Source organism: Nicotiana tabacum, chromosome 19 (genome assembly GCF_000715075.1).
Source record: "Nicotiana tabacum cultivar K326 chromosome 19, ASM71507v2, whole genome shotgun sequence".
NCBI classification, from domain to species: domain Eukaryota; kingdom Viridiplantae; phylum Streptophyta; class Magnoliopsida; order Solanales; family Solanaceae; genus Nicotiana; species Nicotiana tabacum.
This window is the reverse complement of record NC_134098.1, coordinates 77,586,092-77,609,644: the sequence shown is the minus strand read 5'-3', so window position 1 is coordinate 77,609,644 and position 23,553 is coordinate 77,586,092. Positions and strand designations below refer to the sequence as shown.

Below are 23,553 nucleotides of genomic sequence, written 5' to 3'. Positions count from 1 at the left end.
TTATCACCAAAATATATACATACAATTTTAGTGCAGACCAATATTGTATACAACAAATTATGACTTAAAAAAGTAAAATTAAACAAATCAAAACACAATCCAAGTCGATACCCATAGTAGAACAAACAAAGAAAAAATAAAAAACAAGATAAATAAGGGATATGCAAAAGAAAGTGAAGCGAAGATGAGAGGGGAAAGAGTAATTGAAAGCCACGAAAAAGGAGAGGAAACTGAAGAAAACAATAAACAACAAAAGTAGGACAGCCGAATGCACAGAAACAACTTCAGAAGATTGGAAAATAAAACATGAGCAGAAATGGAAGAGAAGCACAGAAAGTAGAGATAAGAATAATAGAAGAACGGCATGCAAAGGGAGAGAAATGAAATTTTACAAAAGGAGATGCACCTGAAATATGCACTACCAGCTGAAAGACACGTAAGGTGTTAGCAAGAAATATGCACAACAGCTGGACCAGTGTGAAACCCCTGGTCGTCCAAAAAGCTCTTATTATATAGTTAAATACTAGATGGGAGAGTAGATGGGAGTGACCGTGCTCTGCACGAGCGCCCAATGTCACTATTCCTTTCACAATTAAACCAACTACTTTAAACTACCTTTAACTTCATAATTTTGTAGGTAAGACCAACAATATAAGTGCAAACTAAGGTATTTAAGTGAACTTTAAGAATAACAATAAGCTTGTTTAGTGATCAAATTATCACTAACTCAATTACATAAAAAAAATGCAGTTTTACATTCTTATAATTCAAGAGCTCATTCACATTAAGATCACAAAGAATTTCCAGATGATCCATTCTCCAATGAGTCCTCATGTAAAGTAGCAATTCACTTCATCACGGGTATTTGATAGAATAGAATGACCAACTTTATTTGAGAGTACAACATCGAATATTTGTAGGAGCTTTGTAATGAAGTGAAACTGAAAAGAAATTCAAAACTTCAAGTTCAAATGTACCAATAGATATGAAATTTGGAATAAGCAGGAATGACAATGTATTAACTTGATAGATAATAGCACAGTCAACCTAATTGTTATATCTGAATGACATTTCTCGTATGAATGACATTTCTCGTACCTGTTCAATGTTTCACCATATGGCTAGCCTTTTTTCCAATAATAATATCCATAACCTTAAAGTCCATCAGATATAAAAACTGGATGGTGAGCAAGTAAAATTTAGCTCCTAAATCTCTTAGGTTCACACTTTTCGGTGCAACAAACTTTGCGAGAGGTCCTTTAGATTTATCGAGACCTATCGCAGTCAGTTTCCTTGCATTTTTTTGTGGATAAGGTTTCACTACTTGCAATTACAACATAAAAAGAGAGACAATAGACACAGAACTCTTTCAAATTAAGACTTTCCTATTTTGTCCTCCTTCAATAACTAACGTTTATACAATTATAGCACATAAAGCAGAAAAGGGAGGATTATTTTTGAAAAAACAGATGACATTTTTATCTTCCATCATTACCACCTCTCTACATCTTCTACACATAGTCATAAGAGTGGAAAAACAGAATGTGTAATCATAAAAGTATGCAAAGGATATTTTCCAAAAAAAAGGGACTTATTGAACTCCTTCCCCAATAATATCTTGCATCAAAGCGTCTCAGCACCAGAAGCGATAGAGACATATAAGATGCCGCATGTTCAAATACAAGGGTAGCACCAAACCAGAAAAGTGTCAAAGGAAAAAACGATGGTCACAACATCTTATGGCGATTTCTGCCAAGAAGTTTATATCCACTCCTTTAAGAGCACTAATCTGTTAAAACAAAAGAAATCCAATGTAATTTATTTCAAGGACATAGAAAAGAACATGCATAATGACCACAAATAGAAAGTCTAAACACAAAGATACATGTTCAGATTTAAAGTATTTATTAGACAATATACGTTTCTCAAGCCCATCTTTGTGTTCGAGATTTCTGGGATATGCATGAAGCTGAATCCAAGTTACAGGGTTGTACTGATCCACATCCACTGTTAAGCACCTCCATCAAACTAGTTAGATGCAGTCATGGATATGCATTACATTAAATAATAGCTTTATAGATTAGTTTCCATTTGCACTTCTCACACTAACTTCATTTGTGATAAACCTAGCAGAGATGGGCCATTGTATGTCCAGGAGATAGAATATACAAACATAAATATTGTCAGGCTCCGAATTCCCCAGCAGATCTTTTTCTGTTCAGGATTAAAACATAATGTGCCTAGACAGCGACTTCATGTGAATCATAGAGTACCGCAAATAGATGCACAGATATGTGAAGATCATGAATAAACTGCTTTTTTTACTTGTAGATCGTGATGCGCCTTGAGATGGTCGTTTGACCCTTCTCGTAGGGAATTCGCTCCCCGGTCATCGCACTGTTGTGTATGGCCTATCCTCTAGGTACCTTTGAAAGGCAGGAGGTGTGTCAACATACACGCTCCATAGGGCCTTCTCATCAGTTGCAGGGTTTGGTGGCCCGAAATTGACCTAGAGAAGTAGCTAACAGAGTTTGAGAGAAGGGTGAGCTTTTAGCTACTTGTATGAAATCAAATCTACAATAAAAATGGAAAAAGGCTCCCTATGTTAGAATACATGAAATCTTTACTCCATGATCAAAAGGTAGGTAGTATATAAGAGAGAGTTGAAACGCATCGGCATGATGACTTACTTAATTAGACATTCCAAAGCATATGGAGATTTAAGTAAAAAAACACCATACCGAGGAAAACATTTCAAGAAATATTATTCATATTGCGTGAAACACTGCAACAATACGGTAATTAACATTTAAAAGGGCAAAATAGATGTAAATCAAATGACAAACAATTGAGTCACCATCCCCTTTACACAAAAGGAAATCAAACTCACCATAGCTTCCAAACAAAAGTCTTTCAAAAATGGTTCATAATCTTTTATTTGTTTTTTATCCTTTCCTGTAGTGATAGAGTAGAATTAGGGTGTATGGAGTAGACCTTATACTATGTACTCAAAGTGAAATAGGATCCAATCCAACAGAAATTTGCAAAGATTTCACATACACACTCATGTAGACTATATATATGAATAGTAACAAATATAAATGGACAGTACAAAAAAGTAGATTATCCTACAAATATAAATCTGAAAATAATCTACTTCAATATATCTCATGTTAATTTAGGATTCCTGGAAATAATGAAATTTACCATGCATGGAACGACATCAGCTTTCTTTGAGACAACAATTGTTGCATTCTTCTTACTCAAACAAAGTGTTTGATGAAAATGCACTTTTTACTTTGTAGGATGTATGTGGATGACAACCTCAATTCCGCAGTTCTGGTTTCTGCTAGAGCCATTGAGTGTACTCTTACCTTTGACATCACTGAGGAGCCTTTTAAAATCATGGAGGTAAGACTATGGATTCAATTGCCTCAATGAACTTTGCATTGGGAGATAGTTTCTTCTTAACCTTTGTGTTTTTATCAGAGGATACCAACTCTTCAGAGGGATGCACCTAATGCTCCGGTGTTTAGAAGTCGTCGAGTAATGGAAGAAGGTTTTCTCCATGGTGGTTTCTGAAAATACAATGCAGAACCTTCCAATACACTTCCTTTTGCCCGAGATTTTCTGGACAATGATGAAAGTGAACACGCTATTCAGGATGATGTTGTTGTTGCTGGCCAAGATATAGCTGCAGGATCTTTTAGGTCGGGGATCCTTCAAAGGATTCAATATCTCTTGAGATATGCCTCTTCAGATTGAGCATGCTTCTTTTTTATTCTAGCTTGTGATTGTGGGAGTAACTTGTCCAATATATAAATCATTTTGGACTATTTTTGGCACAGCATTATGGAAATTCCCACGCCAGTTCAGATTGTGCTTTGTCTATCTTTCTTTTTGTTGTTAGGCATCATTTTTTCAAGCATTTCATAAAATTTCTACATTAAAGTCTAAGTTTTGTATTCTTAACATTCAATTTATTCCTAAAGAACACACATCTATACAATATGCATGACATATAACATACAACCATTTAACATTATTTAACTAAACATATAACATCAAAGCAAAAAAAGTGTAGAAATTACCTTTTACGGTCGAAGCAGCCTCACTTTTTCCCCCCACCTCGAGCAATTTTCACCAGCTAAAAATCTGTGCTATCAAAAAATTCAGACCAATATATTCAAATAAATAAATCACAAATATCCGATAATGGAGATACAAAATAGTGGAAAAGCGTAAAGGCAGAACCAAATTTAAAGACCAATCTGGTTGCAAAACTGTCATAGAGAAGGAAGATTAAGAAATTAGGAAAATATTATAATCACGTAATAAGAAATCAACAATAATAACGTATCGAAGCCAAAGAAATAGAAAGAGCCAAGCACTGTTAATTTATTCTAGCAATGGGTTTACCAATAAATCTGAATAAATAAGTAATTCCTATTTTCCATTGACACTTCTATGAGCTGAATTCAAAAGAAATGGAAATGGGATTCCGCCAAACAATTTCTACAGGACCAATTGCAATATTAAGGCTTAGTCTAGAAGGATACCAGCCATGACTGCAAAAGAACAGTTGCATGTGATAAAGAAGCCTCAACTCACATAGCATCCAAGGTTTTCCAAGCCAAGATACGGGTCTAATTGTCCCTCTGCCCAAATAGCTGAATCTGCAAATATAGCAAGGTGCTTACAAAAAAATATCCATTTCCCTGTTTCTCTGCAGCAAGAAACTAAAAAGCCACTGATAACACCCAAAAACAAACCAAAAGAAAATAAAACTAAAAAGAAAACATTGAATAAAAGGACATAGGCAGAAGAAAAGGCCCTCACCATCGTAGAAAGAATGTGAAAGAAGAAGCAGAGAGAGAGAGAGAGAGAGTAAAAGTGAAAATATGACACATAAAATAAGAAGAAGACATAGGGTCTGCACAATGGACACGTGTGGAGAGAAAAAAAAATGTCGAAGAATGAATCATTGTTTACCTTCATTTTCATTTTATTTGCGGAAATGTCATTATGGACGACGAAAGAACTCACACTTATTGTATAGTTAAAATAAACTAGAGAGCACTTGTGGAATTATCTTTTTAACATAGAAAAGAAATTTAAAGAGAAAAGAAATTTGTAGTCCCGAGTTTAAAAAGGAAAGAAATTTGAAGAAAAACCGTATTCCTATCTTTTACGGTTTTCTAGAAGGGATCCAAAAGAGGAAAGAAGAGGAGAAAATCAATGATCTTCTGTCTTCCATTTTATCTTGAAGAACAAACTCGCATATTTAACTTTAAACTATAGATGTCCTTTTCTTCTTATCTCAATATGCCGGTAACTTTTACCAAAATAATTTCAAATTTGCCTTTAGATTGATCTTTTCCACTTTACTCTTTCTTTTCCTTTTCACAAAATTGATTAATTGGCTTTATTTCTTTCTTCACCTTATACAGTTTACCTATAATTTTGTTTTATTCAAATTATTTTTTCTTCACTTTAAACACTTTACACATAATTAATCTCTATTTGGAGGTTACAATTCAAAGATATGTGATGCAGGGGAGGTGCACCCCCGACCTGTTCAAGCTCAAAGGAAGGGAGGGAGTGTGGCATAGAGGCCAGGAAATATGGATAAGATCGAGAGTGATCGATTCAATTTACATTCCCTCAATCACATGCCAATGTAAAACTTCTAAACAACACTTTAATATAACCTTGCCTATCTGAAAAAGGCAAACTTATCAATCCTGCTCTCTTCCCCTACTTTCCCCTGCTATGCACTCTAGATGGAAGAATCTGCTCAATTTCAGGACAAGAGTTAGCTTTAATTTAAGAGCAATGAACCATACCTAATAATGCAAAAAAAAAACATTTAGCAGAAGAGTGCCACCTGCATGCAAAATTCGGATGATACCACTAAAACTACTACCTTAGTAAGAAGTAACACAACCATACAGCTACAGAGTAAACATTACTATGAAATAATAGCAATGTTACATGGCAATTTACAAGTACACAGATTTAAAAGGGAAATCAAGCAATAGAACAACAGCAATACAGCCATTCGGAGATAACAAAGAGAGGAAAGCCTGAATTGCTGTGAACTGCATTTCATAAACAACCAGTGGATACCAAAAGGCAGACCAGATAATTAAGAACTACAAACATTCGGCTGGTTTAGTTTGATCCATCAACTTAGTACGCACATATCATTTACATTGCATAGACAATCTCTCCGCTGCTATCAATATCAAGGTCAGGGTCACTCTCCATGTCTTCTTCCATGTCATCATCAATGTCCAAGATACCAGTAAGGTAATGATTAAGGCTGTTGGTCCCAGCAGCAGGAATGGTGGCCTCAGTTATTATCTGCATGATTTCGTCAATGCTCTGCATACGTTGATCTGGCTCCTCAAACTGATTGTTTGTCATATTATCATCCATGAGATCTGCAGGAAGGTTCCTCAAGAACCACTCATGGTTCTTGATCTCAGGGATCGTTATCCTCTGTTGCAATGCAAAACAGTAGCATCACAAAATCAAAACTAAATATATACTAATTGGAAAGGAAGATTAAAAATACTAAATATCAAAACATCACAAGCGTACTATTTCCTTCACCAGGCAACTCAACAAACAAAAGAACGGACCTTCACATAAGAATAAAATAAAGGGGTTGGGCAAAAGGAAAGACAATTTAGCAATATGAAGAGTACTGATACACAGGGACCTGAGTACACGATTTTCCCGATAGAGAGAGCATTAAAGTGCAAACAATGATGAGTAATGCACAGAAGTGTTACAACACCAGAGTCACAATTACTAGAAGAACCTTGAAATTATATTTTGAGACAGAAGAGGGAAGAAAATCTGGATACTGATTTCAAATTATTTGTGGATAAGATTACCTTTGCAGGATCAGCAACAAAAATCCTTGATATTAGATGACGACATTCTGGAGAGATATGTACATAATCTGGAATTGAATACTGTACATTCAAGATTCGCTGTGAAACAGAAAATGCTATGAGTCAATAAGACAAACAAAGAGGATTTTGCAGTAACAATAGAGCATAAGAAGTTACCTGTATTGTCTTGCGAAAAATTTTAGGCTCCTCTGGGTCTTCAAAAGGGTATGCTCCTACCAGCATGACATACAAAGTCACCCCACAAGACCAGACATCTGCAATCTGCAATGTATTGAGATAATGAAGAAAACATCTAAAGAACATCAGTAACAAAACCATAACAAGATGGAAATTTTTCTGGTACCTTCAAATAATGCTTGGGAAAATATTTTAAGAAAACATTGTTAAGCTGTTATTAATACAAGTAAAATGGCCAAGGCACTGTTTAGAAATGAAAATAAACAATATACTTGATACAACATGGTGAAGGTATATTTTGAAAGAATAACCCATACTTCTCCGGTGAAAGAGGAACATCAAATAAGGTTATAAGGCTGATGTAATTAAATAAGGTTATAATTGGTTGACCTGAACTTTAACAACAAACCAGCTATTTTCCGCTTATTACAAGGACTTCTGGAACTTAATGCATTCACTGCAAAGTGGAGTCTTTTTTACATTTGCAAAAAATCTAATTCTGCAATGACTACTTAAATCTCGTTTGATGCCAAACGGTATCAAGAACACTTGTATTGCAAAATGCATTCCTAAAGTCAAAAATATTTGAGCAGTGAAAAGTAAGCACATCTAATAAGCATTTAAAATACAGTTCTAAGCTGCTACATAATTTTATTTTCATTTCTTTTCCTTAAATGAGACAGGATGAATTTAAAAATGGTTACACTTTCCACTAGTTTAAACGTACGTGATGTAGGACTAAAAGTAGAAGTGGGTTTATTCCAATTGTTGACGATGCATTTGACATTTGACAAATGTTACGGAATAGAGTTTTACGGCCTTTCTAATGGATTAAGATAGAAAGTCCTGCATAAGTTGAAAAGTCCTCACACACCACCAAGTTTCCTAAACCAACTTCTGAGCATTGTAACACACTGACGATCCACATCTCAAAATTTTCAATCAGGGTTCTTTGTCAACACAACAGCCTTGTCTAAAAGCTATTTTAATTCTGCATAGAACAACTCGAGCCTATTATTTTTGACATTGTATGCATTAGAAACAAAATAGGGTTTTCAGATTAGTTTTTCAACTGCAAGTTACTAATAAATTTATACACAAAGTTGTTTTTCCACCAAAAATATCTGCCAGTAAGGTCTCACAATTGTTGCAGGGGCAGAAAATCATTAAAACAATCCAGCTTTGAGGCCATTGTTGTGCCACACTCTCCTGATGGCACATACGGTTAATGTCTTCCAAACTCAACATAGAGAAAAAGGGAACCAGAATTGAAATTGGAGCACTGGTTATAGACATCAATGCAGGGGATGAGGACGAGGATTGGTCACCACCCATTGTCATTCCTAATTTATCAAATCTTCCATAGCAGTGATCAGACATAAAACCTATTTATGATCTTCATCAAGGAGAGTAGGCAAAATATACAATTAAAAAATTGCTTTCAGGAAGACGAGCTTAGCAGCGCTTCATCTGCCAACCACACCACTTGACCAAACTGTAACACAAGCAACCATCGGCTCTGAAAAATTAAATGGAAAAAGATTTACCTTCCCATCATATTCTTTCTTCAATAACACTTCAGGAGCAATATATGCAGGTGTACCAACAGTTGACTTTGGTTGTGAATGCAACACCGAGGACTGCAAACAACGACAGTCAAAATGATGGTCAATAAGACTTGAAGGACATAAGAATAGAAGAGACGCCAGGGAGAGAAGAAAAGTAGCAAATACTTCATGGGATTGAGGTATAGCAGCACATATAAAACAACAACACCTACGCCTCAATCCCACCTAGTCAGTCAAGGAAAAAAAAAAAACCTATACCAAAATGCCAAGCTCGTTTGGTGCGTAGTATGAATCCTCACTACACTTTTCGCCTATTTGGACTGGTTTTATTGAAATACTCAAAAAGTTGTGCTTCTTTTTTCTTTCAGAAGGGGGAGGTCGCCTTGTGGCACAATTGTCTAAGAGAATATTAGAGAAAAACAATGGATACCTTAGAATATCCAAAATCACAAATCTTTAGCCTTGGTGCAGGGCTGCCATCCAATAATGTATTCTCCAGTTTCAAGTCTCTGTGGCATACTTGCTTCATAAACAACCAATTGCAAACAAATCATAAAAATTTTCATAAACTCAATAGATCGTCAATTCACTTTTTCTTTTAAATAACTAATTCTAGATCGTCAATGCACATTGAAGGCAGAGAATGGCGATGTACCATGGCGTGACAGAAGCTGACCCCTGATATGAGTTGTTGGAAGAAAAACCGTGCCTGAAATTTACAACTAATAGCCTATAAATATATCCAGGATAAAATGAAAACCACAATAATCTTTTAAAATAAATACCTCATCCTCGCTGAAACGGCCTGCATTGCATATGCGCTCAAACAGTTCTCCTCCAGATGCGTATTCCATCACTATAGCCAAATGAGTTGGTGTCAATATGACCTGAAATTCAAAATTTCCCATAGTTAGCTATAAGTAAGAATAATTCAAATTTCAACACCTAAGCCATTATTGAGAGACAGTTTTTAGATGCATATTACCTCTTTGAATCTGACTATGTTAGGGTGCCTCAATGATCTATGGTTGATGATTTCTCTCTTAACATTTTCATCAATCTGCAAGGCGTAGATGGTACACATCAATAAATGACCAGATGAACAAGTAAAGGTAAATGGCAGAAAAACAAATACAGATATATTGAGTCCCCAAAAATCCAAAAAAGAAAAGCCAAGAAAGTGTAAAGTCGATTAGCCTCTTTTTCCATTGGTTATCTCTTCCTAGTAATTGATAATGTTTAAGTCAAGTGAAACACAATCACAAGATTTTGCGTGAAAAATGAATAAACTGAGAGTTTGACCTTCTTTAAACCTACAACGGGAAAAGGTAAATATCTCTACATCTCAAAGACACCCGTTATCTAACTTCATTTAAATTCACAAATCTGGATGCAAAAGCTAAACATCAATCAATAAACTACACCACAATCTAAAACTAGTTAGCACCAGCTATATGAATCTCATATAATATTCCACGCTATACTTGATGCAACCCACTTCAAAAGGATGCAAAAACTAAAAAATTTAAACAAGCAATACATAATGCAATCCCCCCCCCCCATAGGCAGGACAAGGAAACACCCATGAAATAATTTAACTTGAAAGTAGCATAAAGCAAATTACAAAACCTATTACTACTAGTAAATCACAAATTTTAGCAATTCTTTTAGCGCCAAAACCAGAATTTTTAAAATACATAAAAATGAAATTTCAAGTTTAAAAAAAAATGGAAGTGAAAGACTAACCTTCTCACCTCTCTCGATATACTTAACAGCAACAAGCTCATTAGTTTGCCTGTCCCTCATAAGCCTTGCCACTCCAAAATTCCCAGAACCAATATCCTTTACTAGCTCGTATCTATCACTATCGTGCATGATCGGCACGTCCATCCCTGCTCCTACTGCCATTGCCACCCGATCCATAAAGCTCTCCTTTTTAACTTCAACAAGCTAAGCTACTTCTGACATTTTATTAACTAAAACCCCACAATCACCAAAGAAAATAAAACCCTAATCTTAAATCAAAAGAAAAAGAACCCACCAACAAAAATTATAGAACTGGAATGTACCTACGTGGAGGAAGATGAATCACAAGATTGAGTATAGTTGGTAGTTGAAGAAAGACAGGGACGGCAACAACAACAACAACAACAAGTGATGAGGGATGAGCTCAAATCCCGTGAAATCTGTACTTACTACAGCGAAGTAAATGATCAGATTCCACTTCTATTTAGCGTTTTGATTTAGCAGACGTGCTAATTCCACTTCTTTGTGTGTGTGTGTTTATAGAGAAAGAACAGAGGAGCTCGTGAAGTGAGCTACTTTTCTTCTTTATTTATTTTTGCTTTTTCAGCTACTTCTTCTTTGGCCTTCCAGAATACACACGCAGATATATTATTTTACTATCTCTTTCTTTTTATTTTTAACTTTCTTTTTTGTTGGTAGTAATAATAATAATAATAAACTTAAGATAAGCTAGCTGCACTGTTCTCCAATTATTGGCACTAAGGGTCGTTTCGTACAAGCATAATACCTAATGTATTGTATTAGTAATAATGAGATTAGTAATATTATATTGCATAATTTATTTAAAATATATTTGTTTATAAAAGTGTCTTCTCTATTCATTAGCTTTGTATTTGGAAAAGGTTTTAAAAAGATAGTTTTGTCTTTATACATAGTTATCAAGTATTAAAAATCATGGTATTGTTAATATCATATTTTGCTATGTATACAAATAGCACTGAATAGTGTGTATATTTTGCTATGTATACATTAATTATGTATATATTAAAAAATATTATCAAAAAAAAATTAATAATACCAAACTAATATATGTAATATTTTTCCCAATACATCCTACTAAATAACCCGTAAGTGATTAAGGAGGCATCATTTCAAAGTTTAAGATTTAAATACTTTTTCCAGTAAAAAATTGATAAAGCTTGAATAAGAGCAGTATAGATAAAAATATTAAGTAATTTTTTTTTATTTATCCAAGTGTGTGTAGAGTTATTCGGTATATATACCAAATACTTAGTAAAATAGTTTAGGTGCATGACCACCTTTATCAAAATACAAAGCTTGAGTACGAGAGCTAATATATGTGATTTTGCATTAATTTTCATCTTAGAGTATAGAACTACATTTTTATAATTTTAAAAACTGTCAATATATCAGTAATTGTTTGACTTACATAGAAAGAGTAATTGTGCAGGATAGATATTTGGGTGCTATGCCTTTAAGGCTATAACTTGAGAGAAGAAGGGAGTAGTTATTTCTGTTTATTTGTGAAACAGTGAAAGTATGAAATGACAAAGGTATCCTTGTTTCGGAGTTCGGAGATTGGTTTGGGTTGGCGTCAGTATGACGAAGGTGAGCCTCTGCCTCTGGGGAGTTGGGATAAGTTTTTTTTGTTTTTACAACGCAGAGCACGAGAAAGCGTCCATTTGCAGCCACGTGTTGGTGTAGGATTTGGTGTCACTTGCACAAATTTACAACAATTTTGGAGTTCTGAAAACTAAAATTTAAATTGAAAAAGTTGGCATGATCTCTGGACTTGATTGGTCATTAGTTGAGGCAATATGTCGTAATGATCTATGGATGTGATTGGTTTTGTGGGTCACCACCATGCACAATTATCACATCCAACATAATATTTATGAAATTTAAAATATAAAAAGTGTGCATTACGAAGAAATTAAAAAAATTTAATAATATATATTACATATTTATACACTGTAATTTTATTTTTTTTGAAGAAGAATCAATTAATCCCCTGGAATAAGGGCGGTTGCGCTATTGATTAATACTACCTAAAAAATTTATTTTAGTCAATCTTTACATCAAGTAAATGAATACAAGATATTTTACATATAGATTTTATTGCTTATTTATAAGTAATCGATATATATATATTCTCACTTTAATTAATGAAAACATCGGATGGTGAAAATATTTTTTAAATACTGCTAGGGAAATAGTTAAAGTAGTTCTTGAGGAAATTTATATATCCACACGAGTAAAATTTACAGTTAGTTCTCCCTTCTTCTTAAAAAATGTAAATGATCACATGGATTATATTGCTTTTGGAGGTGCTTTTACATGTGATAAAAAGATGGACAATTAGATATTCGAAAAATATAGAAACGGTTGAGCTTTTATTTTTAAGATGAAATATTCTTAAAATGAGGGTGAATGGGAAATGGAGGGAAAATGAAATTTTGAGTAAAAATTTTAAGTTTCCCCCTCTTGATAATGAGACATTGTCCCATATTGGAAAAGGAAGACATTTTTGGTGGGTATATATATAATTGTTCTTCTTGTAGCTCTTAAAGAGTTAAGAAGAAAGCAAGCCTCGCGCCGCCGTCGTCGTCGCTCGCTCGGCTCGGCTTCGGCTACGGCTACGGCTACGGCTTTGGTTTTGGCTTTGGCTTTGGCTTTGGATTTGGATATGGATATCGATTTCTGGTTCATAAATCAGAAAATCCCGACATTCATAATAATACGGTTATAGAATCAGATAATGCTGAGTTCTTTGAAAATATATATCCGTATAAAAAGGAATGTGAGTCGTTTGGTGAAGGATCTAAACGACCTCGGGAAGAAACAAAAGAAAGTACATGTAATCAGGAGAATCCAAGACGTAGTAAACGTCAAAGAACGTCTACTTCATTTGGACCAGATTTTGTGACTTTCTTATTGGAGAATGAGCCTCAAACATTTAAAGAAGCTATGACTTCTTCGGAATCATTGTTTTGAAAAGAGGCAGTCAATAGTGAAATAGAATCCATATTGAACAACCATACATGGGAATTGGTTGATCTTCCTCCTGGAAATAAACCTTTGGGTTCTAAATGGATTTTTAAGAGAAAAATCAAAGATGATGGCACTATTGATAAATTCAAGGCAAGGCTCGTAGTCAAAGGGTATAGACAACGAGAAGGTCTAGACTACTTTGATACATACTCTCCAGTTACAAGAATTATGTCCATACGGATGTTAGTAGTATTAGCTGCAGTGTATGGTCTTGAAATTCATCAAATGGATGTTAAGACTGCCTTCTTAAATGGAGAGTTGGAGGAAGAAATTTACATGGAATAACCTGAAGGGTTTGTGGTTCCAGGTAAAGAAAAGAAGGTATGTAGACTTGTTAAGTCTCTTTACGGACTAAAACAAGCACCCAAATAATGGCATGCGAAATTTGACCAAACAATGTTGTCAAATGGTTTTAAGATAAATGAATGTGATAAATGTGTGTACATTAAAAATGTTCCAAATCACATAGTCATTGTTTGCCTATATGTGGATGATATGCTGATAATGAGTAATGACATTGCCAACATAAATGCTACTAAGCGTATGCTCAATAGCAAGTTTGATATGAAAGACTTGGGAGTTGCTGATTTAATTCTGGGAATTAAGATCCATAAGACTCCTCAAGGTCTGGCATTGTCACAATCTCGTTATATTAATACACTACTTGAAAAATTCAAGCACTTGGGCTTTAAAGTTGCAAAGACTCCAATTGACGTGAATCTTGCATTAGCAAAGAACAAAGGCCAAAGCATATCACAATTGGATTATGCTCGTGTATTGGGATGCTTAATGTATATCATGAATTGTACACGACCAGATATAGCTTGTGCTATAAGTAAACTGAGTCGATATACGAGCAATCCAGACCAATCTCATTGGATGGCAATGAAACGAGTTTTGGGATATTTAGAACATACCCAGAACTTTGAATTGCACTACAGTAATTTTCCTGCGGTGATTGAGGGATACTGTGATGCAAATTGGATCACCGGTTCAACTGATTCTAAGTCCACGAGTGGATATGTATTCACTATTGGTGGAGGAGCGGTATCTTGGAAGTCGTCCAAACAAACATGTATTGCCCGCTCTACAATGGAGGCTGAATTCATAGCCTTAGATAAAGCCGGTGAAGAAGCTGAATGGCTCCGGAATTTCTTGGAAGACATTCCATTTTGGCCCAAACCGTTGGCACCAATATGCATACATTGTGATAGTCAAGCGGCAATTGGAAGGGCTGGGAGCGTTATGTATAACGGTAAATCTCGTCATATACGACGAAGACATAAAACCGTTAGGCAATTACTCTCTAGAGGAATTATCACGATTGACTATGTAAAGTCAAGTGATAATGTGTCGGATCTACTTACAAAAGGCCTAACTAGAGAGGTAGTTGAGAAATCATCAAGGGGAATGGGGCTATGGCCGAGAACAAGTCATTGTGGCGGTAACTCTACCTAGAAGACTGGAGATCCCAAGATCTAGGTTCAAGGAGATCAAACAAAGTCATTAATGACGGTTCAACATTGTCAAATAAAACTTTAGTCCGTTCTCGTGATGAGACAATGTTCAGTACCAAGGATAAAGCATTAAGGCTTTTTAATGATTTCTAAATTTGATACGGGGTATATCAAATAGTGTATCTACAGGATGACACGTTTAGGAATCACCTATGTAAGTGTGAAGTGTTAGCCGCTTCAAGGAGAACTTTGTAAGGCCAGTTCTCTACGCACTTATGAAACCAGGCGGTGTTCATGGCTGAAACGAACACAACAATGAGAACCAAAGACGGTTAAGGGTTGATTGTGTGACTTATGGTTGTCTAGGTATACACCAAAGATCGACGGTTCAAAGATATCAAATCTACCGATTGACCGAGTATATCCGACATAAGTTTACTACGGAAAGTTCAAAGGAAAACCTACTTATCCAGATGCGATTAATCCTTACTTGTAAATCACACAGTTTTTCCATGCATACTTCCGTGATATAGCCATTCCCCATTCATGTGGGGGATTGTTGAGGTTTTTGTTTTTAAGATGAAATATTCTTAAAATGAGGTTGAATGGGAAATGGAGGAAAAATGAAATTTTGAGTAAAATTTTAAGTTTTCCCCTCTTGACAATGAGACATTGTCCCATATTGGAAGAGGAAGATATTTTTGGCGGGTATATATATAATTGCTCTTCTTGTAGCTCTTAAAGAGTTAAGAAGAAAGCAAGCTTCGCGCCGTCGTCGTCGTCGCTCGCTCGGCTCGGCTTCGGCTACGGCTACGGCTACAGCTACGGCTTCGGCTTTGGATTTGGATTTGGATTTGGTCAAATGATCGATTGATTGATTAATTTTTTGGACCAAATTTATTTGTTAATAGTAAATATTAACGTAAAATTATCCGCATTTATAACGGATATTTTCCAATCCGTATATTGACCATTTGGCAGCCGCCTAATGCTCTTCCCACCATGAAGTGCTTGCTCCACAAACATGAAGTGCTTGCTCCACAAACATGTAATGCTTGCTCCACCATGGAGGGTGGACGTTTGGTCTTCTTCAACATTTTGCTGCTATATATATGCGCAGCAGATGTTGAAGAAAGACACTCAACACACAACATACAATTCGCTCAACAAATTGGCTATACATTGCACTCCTTCCTCTCAGCATTTCCATACGATTTTCTGAGTATATACTCCTTCGTTCTGCATTGTTTTTAACTTCAAACAAAGCAACTGTAAGTGTGATTTGCTACCGAACTTTGTGTTCGCTGAAACACTGGGGTTTGAAGTACCGCTACACCAGTGTGTTATTCGTTCTATCCTGGGAGGAAATAATCCATTACCTTGGGTACTAGGAGGGGATTAAATTTCTTAAGGAAACACTGTGAATTCAGTGGGCTCGAATTTATTATTGTTCATAACGTTAACTTATATTTTGCAGAATTATTATTTACAAATACAGCAATATTGGCAGGAATAACAATCTTAAGAAATTTAATATTTATTTCTGTATTTGTGTTATTCTTATTATTCTGCAAACTAAAACCTTTGTGGTTTGTGTACTCCCGTTTTGGAGAGTTAAGCCTTCGTGGCATTTTGTTGGATATTAAAATCTACGTGATTTTTACTCCAGTTTGAAAACGTGTATTAAACGTTTGTTTGTGTCATTCTTTTACAGAAAAAAATGATGACTGAAAGCGAAAACCAAGCTGTGCCGATGGTAACTGCCAACGCATCGACAAGCCGAACACCGGCGTTGGCACCGGCAGAAAAACCCAAAAAAATTTCCGGGATTGATTTCAAGCGCTGGCAGCAGAAGATGTTCTTCTACTTAACTACGTTATGTCTACAGAAGTTCATCAAGGAAGATGTTCCTGATCTGCCAGATAAAACTCCAGATAATGAACGCTTTCTCGTGATTGAAGCGTGGAAGCATTCTGATTTTTTATGCAAGAATTATATTCTTAGCGGACTGGATGATAATCTGTATAATGTATACAGTAGCATGGAGACGTCAAAAGAATTGTGGAATGCGCTTGAAAAGAAATATAAAACTGAAGATACCGGGATGAAGAAATTCGTTGCCGCAAAATTTTTGGACTACAAAATGGTAGATAGCAAATCTGTTATTACCCAAGTCCAGGAATTGCAAGTGATTATTCATGATCTACTTGCTGAAGGTCTTGTCATCAACGAAGCATTCCAAGTAGCAGCAATGATTGAGAAGTTGCCTCCATTGTGGAAGGACTTCAAAAATTATTTGAAACACAAACGAAAGGAAATGTCCCTTGAAGATCTCATTGTTCGGTTGAGAATCGAAGAGGACAATAAAGTTGCTGAAAGGAGAGGCCGTGAAAATTCAACAATAATGGGAGCAAATATTGTTGAAGCTAACAAAAAGAGGAAGAAGGCTTCTGGTCTGAAATACAACCCAAGTAAGAAGCGGTTCAGTGGAAACTGCTACAACTGTGGGAAAACTGGACACAAGTCTACGGAGTGTCGTGCTCCGAAGAAAGATAAGAAAAGAGGTCAAGCAAACATGGTAATAAACCATGATGATGTTGATAACTTGTGTGCCATGCTTTCTGAATATAATTTGGTGGGAAATCCTAAACTGTGGTGGTTTGATTCAGAAGCCACTCGCCATGTTTGTGCAGTTAGAGAGGCTTTTGCTACATATGCTCTTGCTGAACCCGGAGAGACAGTTTATATGGGAAATGCTTCAACAACAAAAGTTGAAGGATATGGAAAGATATTTCTGAAAATGACTTCTGGCAAGGTCATGACTTTGAACAATGTCCTTCATGTTCCCGAAATGAGAAAGAATTTAGTCTCTACTGGACTTCTTGTTAAGCACGGTTTTAAGTGTGTTTTTGTGTCAAACAAGGTTGTAATTAGTAAGAATGAAATATTTGTAGGAAAAGGTTACCTCACCGAGGGCCTTTTCAACCTAAATGTAATGGTTGTGGAAAATAATAATAATATTTCAGCTTCTTCTTACTTACTTGAGTCAAATGATTTATGGCATGTACGTTTGGGTCATGTCAATTATAAAACCTTGCGGAAAATGATTAACTTGGAAGTACTGCCCAAGTTTGAATGCGAAAAATCAAAATGTCAAACATGTGTGGAATCTAAGTATGTTAAACATCCTTATAAGTCAGTTGAAAGGAATTCAAATCCTTTAGACTTAATTCACACAGATATTTGTGACATGAAGTCAATACCATCTCGCGGTGGAAAGAAGTATTTCATAACTTTTATTGACGATGGTACTCGATATTGCTATGTTTACTTACTGAATAGTAAAGATGAAGCAATAAACGCATTCAGGCAATACAAAAATAAAGTTGAAACGCAACTTAACAAGAAAGTAAAAATGATAAGAAGTGATAGGGGTGGTGAATATGAATCTCCTTTTGAAGAAATATGTTTTGAATATGGAATTATTCATCAAACAACATCCCCTTACACGCCCCAATCTAATGGGATTGCGGAAAGAAAGAATCGCACATTAAAGGAGATGATGAATGCATTGTTGATAAGTTCTGGTTTGCCACAGAACTTGTGGGGGGGAAGCCATTCTTACGGCTAATCGAATATTAAATCGAGTGCCCCATAGCAAAACACAATCCATTCCATATGAAAAATGGAAAGGAAGGAAGCCCAACTTGAATTACTTTAAAGTGTGGGGGTGTTTGGCAAAAGTGCAAGTTTCTAAACCCAGAAGGGTAAAGATAGGACCGAAAACTGTTGATTGTGTTTTCATAGTATATGCGACAAATAGTAAAGCATATCGATTTCTGGTTCATAAATCAGAAAATCCCGACATTCATAATAATACGGTTATAGAATCAGATAATGCCGAGTTCTTTGAAAATATATATCCGTATAAAAAGGAATGTGAGTCGTTTGGTGAAGGATCTAAATGACCTCGGGAAGAAACAAAAGAAAGTACATGTAATCAGGAGAATCCAAGACGTAGTAAACGTCAAAGAACGTCTACTTCATTTGGACCAGATTTTGTGACTTTCTTATTGGAGAATGAGCCTCAAACATTTAAAGAAGCTATGACTTCTTCGGAATCATTGTTTTGGAAAGAGGCAGTCAATAGTGAAATAGAATCCATATTGAACAACCATACATGGGAATTGGTTGATCTTCCTCCTGGAAATAAACCTTTGGGTTCTAAATGGATTTTTAAGAGAAAAATCAAAGATGATGGCACTATTGATAAATTCAAGGCAAGGCTCGTAGTCAAAGGGTATAGACAACGAGAAGGTCTAGACTACTTTGATACATACTCTCTAGTTACAAGAATTACGTCCATACGGATGTTAGTAGCATTAGCTGCAGTGTATGGTCTTGAAATTCATCAAATGGATGTTAAGACTGCCTTCTTAAATGGAGAGTTGGAGGAAGAAATTTACATGGAACAACCTGAAGGGTTTGTGGTTCCAGGTAAAGAAAAGAAGGTATGTAGACTTGTTAAGTCTCTTTACGGACTAAAACAAGCACCCAAACAATGGCATGCGAAATTTGACCAAACAATGTTGTCAAATGGTTTTAAGATAAATGAATGTGATAAATGTGTGTACATTAAAAATGTTCCAAATCACATAGTCATTGTTTGCCTATATGTGGATGATATGCTGATAATGAGTAATGACATTGCCAACATAAATGCTACTAAGTGTATGCTCAATAGCAAGTTTGATATGAAAGACTTGGGAGTTGCTGATTTAATTCTGGGAATTAAGATCCATAAGACTCCTCAAGGTCTGGCATTATCACAATCTCATTATATTAATACAGTACTTGAAAAATTCAAGCACTTGGGCTTTAAAGTTGCAAAGACTCCAATTGACGTGAATCTTGCATTAGCAAAGAACAAAGGCCAAAGCATATCACAATTGGATTATGCTCGTGTATTGGGATGCTTAATGTATATCATAAATTGTATACGACCAGATATAGCTTGTGCTATAAGTAAACTGAGTCGATATACGAGCAATCCAGGCCAATCTCATTGGATGGCAATGAAACGAGTTTTGGGATATTTAGAACATACCCAGAACTTTGAATTGCACTACAGTAATTTTCCTGCGGTGATTGAGGGATACTGTGATGCAAATTGGATCACCGGTTCAACTGATTCTAAGTCCACGAGTGGATATGTATTCACTATTGGTGGAGGAGCGGTATCTTGGAAGTCGTCCAAACAAACATGTATTGCCCGCTCTACAATGGAGGCTGAATTCATAGCCTTAGATAAAGCCGGTGAAGAAGCTGAATGGCTCCGGAATTTCTTGGAAGACATTCCATTTTGGCCCAAACCGTTGGCACCAATATGCATACATTGTGATAGTCAAGCGGCAATTGGAAGGGCTGGGAGCGTTATGTATAACGGTAAATCTCGTCATATACGACGAAGACATAAAACCGTTAGGCAATTACTCTCTAGAGGAATTATCACGATTGACTATGTAAAGTCAAGTGATAATGTGTCGGATCTACTTACAAAAGGCCTAACTAGAGAGGTAGTTGAGAAATCATCAAGGGGAATGGGGCTATGGCCGAGAACAAGTCATTGTGGCGGTAACTCTACCTAGAAGACTGGAGATCCCAAGATCTAGGTTCAAGGAGATCAAACAAAGTCATTAATGACGGTTCAACATTGTCAAATAAAACTTTAGTCCGTTCTCATGATGAGACAATGTTCAGTACCAAGGATAAAGCATTAAGGCTTTTTAATGATTTCTAAATTTGATACGGGGTATATCAAATAGTGTATCTACAGGATGACACGTTTAGGAATCACCTATGTAAGTGTGAAGTGTTAGCCGCTTCAAGGAGAACTTTGTAAGGCCAGTTCTCTACGCACTTATGAAACCAGGCGGTGTTCATGGCTGAAACGAACACAACAATGAGAACCAAAGACGGTTAAGGGTTGATTGTGTGACTTATGGTTGTCTAGGTATACACCAAAGATCGACGGTTCAAAGATATCAAATCTACCGATTGACCGAGTATATCCGACATAAGTTTACTACGGAAAGTTCAAAGGGAAACCTACTTATCCAGATGCGATTAATCCTTACTTGTAAATCACACAGTTTTTCCATGCATACTTCCGTGATATAGCCATTCCCCATTCATGTGGGGGATTGTTGAGGTTTTTGTTTTTAAGATGAAATATTCTTAAAATGAGGGTGAATGGGAAATGGAGAAAAAATGAAATTTTGAGTAAAATTTTAAGTTTTCCCCTCTTGACAATGAGACATTGTCCCATATTGGAAGAGGAAGATATTTTTGGTGGGTATATATATAATTGCTCTTCTTGTAGCTCTTAAAGAGTTAAGAAGAAAGCAAGCTTCGCGCCGTCGTCGTCGTCGCTCGCTCGGCTCGGCTTCGGCTACGGCTACGGCTACGGCTACGGCTACGGCTTCGGCTTCGGCTTTGGATTTGGTCAAATGACCGATTGATTGATTAATTTTTTGGACCAAATTTATTTGTTAATAGTAAATATTAACGTAAGATTATCCGCATTTGTAACGGATATTTTCCAATCCGTATATTGACCATTTGGCAGCCGCCTAATGCTCTTCCCACCATGAAGTGCTTGCTCCACAAACATGAAGTGCTTGCTCCACAAACATGTAATGCTTGCTCCACCATGGAGGGTGGACGTTTGGTCTTCTTCAATATTTTGCTGCTATATATATGTGCAGCAGATGTTGAAGAAAGACACTCAACACACAACATACAATTCGCTCAACAAATTGGCTATACATTGCACTCCTTCCTCTCAGCATTTCCATACGATTTTCTGAGTATATACTCCTTCGTTCTGCATTGTTTTTAACTTCAAACAAAGCAACTGTAAGTGTGATTTGCTACCGAACTTTGTGTTCGCTGAAACACTGGGGTTTGAAGTACCGCTACACCAGTGTGTTATTCGTTCTATCCTGGGAGGAAATAATCCATTACCTTGGGTACTAGGAGGGGATTAAATTCCTTAAGGAAACACTGTGAATTTAGTGGGCTCGAATTTATTATTGTTCATAACGTTAACTTATATTTTGCAGAATTATTATTTACAAATACAGCAATATTGGCGGGAATAACAGAAACTTATATGAAGACATACTTAAGGATTATTGAGCGTCAAACAATATTTTAAATTAGCAAAAGAAAAAAGATACAAATAGTACAAGTGAAATTTGTCTTCTACTCGTCTCATTGCCATCAAATTAGCATAGAGAAAGACATGTAAATTCATCCATTTAATTAGAACAAATTCTAAATATTGGCGATATATGCTACAAACGAATAAGGTGATTTATAAAGCAAACTTGAGCATACAAAAGAATGGGTACATGAAGGTCATGATTATGAAGAATTTAAATTGGTTTAGTATTGAGATAAAAATGCAAGGCATCCTATCGATACAAGAGTTCGACATAGATGTTAGCTATTCTTACAACAACAAAAAAATGAATCTCGATGTTCGTTAAAAGGGTGTATTTTGTTTTTATCTTTAACCTATATACAAATTAGCTTAGCTTATCAGTGACAATATAAGTTTCATTTATCATGGCAACCAATTTCTGTTACAAAGTTTTATAGGATCATACATTTAATGGTTACTTTAATTAGCAGATTAAACATTCAATTGTTACGAAGTAATATTAGTGGAACGTCAGCTACAAATAAAGTAAATTGAACATCAAATTGGGAGGGATTTTTTTCTTTAAAAAAAAAAAAAAAAACTCAATTTTAATCAAAATTGGGAATATTGAACTAAGGGTAATTTTATCCAAATTTTATCTATGTTTTAATAGTGATATTCTTAATTATATAAGCATTGGCTATTTTTCAATTACCAATTTAAAAACTACACAGCGCATACTATTTTGACTACGGTACATGCTAAATTTGGGTTGGGCCTGGCCCGTCAACAACCCAAGTCTAGTCGCGTACAATCCTAGGGTAAAGTGCAGCAATAGCCACTTTAAGCTCCGTTATTTAAAATATATCAATAATTTATAATGTATTTAAATATTAGCCAATTCACCTAAACTTCAAGATTAAGTATCATGAATTTGAAAATGCAGGACTTAATGTCCTGAATTTTTGAGCTGCTAATTACTTCTGGACACAATTTTCAAATTTTAGGACATGATGTCATGAAATTTAAATTTTGAGATTTAAACTCTAGGACGTTGTGTCGTGAAGGTTGAGCGAATTGACTAATTTTTAAATACATTATAAATTATGAATATATTTTAAACAACATGCTTTAAAGTGGCTATCAAATGTCATTTCCACCTAATCCTACGACCAAGCACAACTCAACGTGCAGGTGTAAGCCAATAGTTCGACGCACCATTTAGTCTGACCCAACTACATTGTAAGCTGTAGAAATGGCGTGGTATAGCTACTTTTTTAAGTGGTATTTACTTTTTAGTCAGTATTTTTAATGTTGAGCAAAAATAGCCACTACTTTATTAAAATTGATACGAAAATTCTTTTTTACCCTTTCTTCATGAGTGATGTATAAATATTAAG

The 23,553-nt window shown here is 35.6% G+C and overlaps 1 protein-coding gene and 1 long non-coding RNA gene across 13 annotated transcripts; both read right to left on the bottom strand.

The window, feature by feature from the left end:
* Positions 1 to 602: 602 nt before the first annotated feature.
* On the bottom strand, positions 603 to 4,973 carry LOC107790909 (uncharacterized). 5 transcript variants are annotated; one of them, XR_001649136.2, is made up of 4 exons: positions 4,840 to 4,968; positions 4,560 to 4,676; positions 4,092 to 4,155; positions 603 to 3,630 (listed from the first exon to the last, which is right to left on the bottom strand). It is a non-coding gene; the product is annotated as an uncharacterized LOC107790909 (long non-coding RNA). The 5 variants fall into 5 exon arrangements; XR_012702813.1 differs by having other exon boundaries at positions 603 to 4,160; positions 4,840 to 4,973; XR_012702810.1 differs by having other exon boundaries at positions 603 to 4,155; positions 4,840 to 4,967.
* A 967-nt stretch (positions 4,974 to 5,940) lies between these two features.
* On the bottom strand, positions 5,941 to 11,042 carry LOC107790910 (serine/threonine-protein kinase SRK2E). 8 transcript variants are annotated; one of them, XM_075238033.1, is made up of 10 exons: positions 10,741 to 11,042; positions 10,418 to 10,647; positions 9,657 to 9,731; positions 9,457 to 9,558; positions 9,327 to 9,380; positions 9,102 to 9,194; positions 8,651 to 8,743; positions 7,083 to 7,187; positions 6,906 to 7,004; positions 5,941 to 6,504 (listed from the first exon to the last, which is right to left on the bottom strand). In XM_075238033.1, exons 2-10 carry the CDS (start codon positions 10,592 to 10,594, stop codon positions 6,211 to 6,213), a joined length of 1,092 nt encoding a protein of 363 aa, XP_075094134.1. In that variant the 5' UTR covers positions 10,595 to 10,647; positions 10,741 to 11,042; the 3' UTR covers positions 5,941 to 6,210. The 8 variants fall into 8 exon arrangements, with proteins under 8 accessions (XP_075094134.1, XP_075094137.1, XP_016468369.1 ...); XM_075238036.1 differs by having other exon boundaries at positions 10,426 to 10,647; XM_016612883.2 differs by having other exon boundaries at positions 10,426 to 10,572.
* Between the last annotated feature and the right edge of the window lie 12,511 nt (positions 11,043 to 23,553).

Excerpts from the sequence above, each read along its gene's own strand:
- LOC107790910 (XM_075238033.1), bottom strand. The coding sequence starts at position 10,594 with ATGGATCGGGTGGCAATGGCAGTAGGAGCAGGGATGGACGTGCCGATC. Across the intron at positions 9,195-9,326 it reads TCAGCTTCTGTCACGCCATG|CAAGTATGCCACAGAGACTT; the intron begins GTACATCGCCAT and ends TTGTTTATGAAG. Across the intron at positions 7,005-7,082 it reads TTTTTCGCAAGACAATACAG|CGAATCTTGAATGTACAGTA; the intron begins GTAACTTCTTAT and ends TCTGTTTCACAG.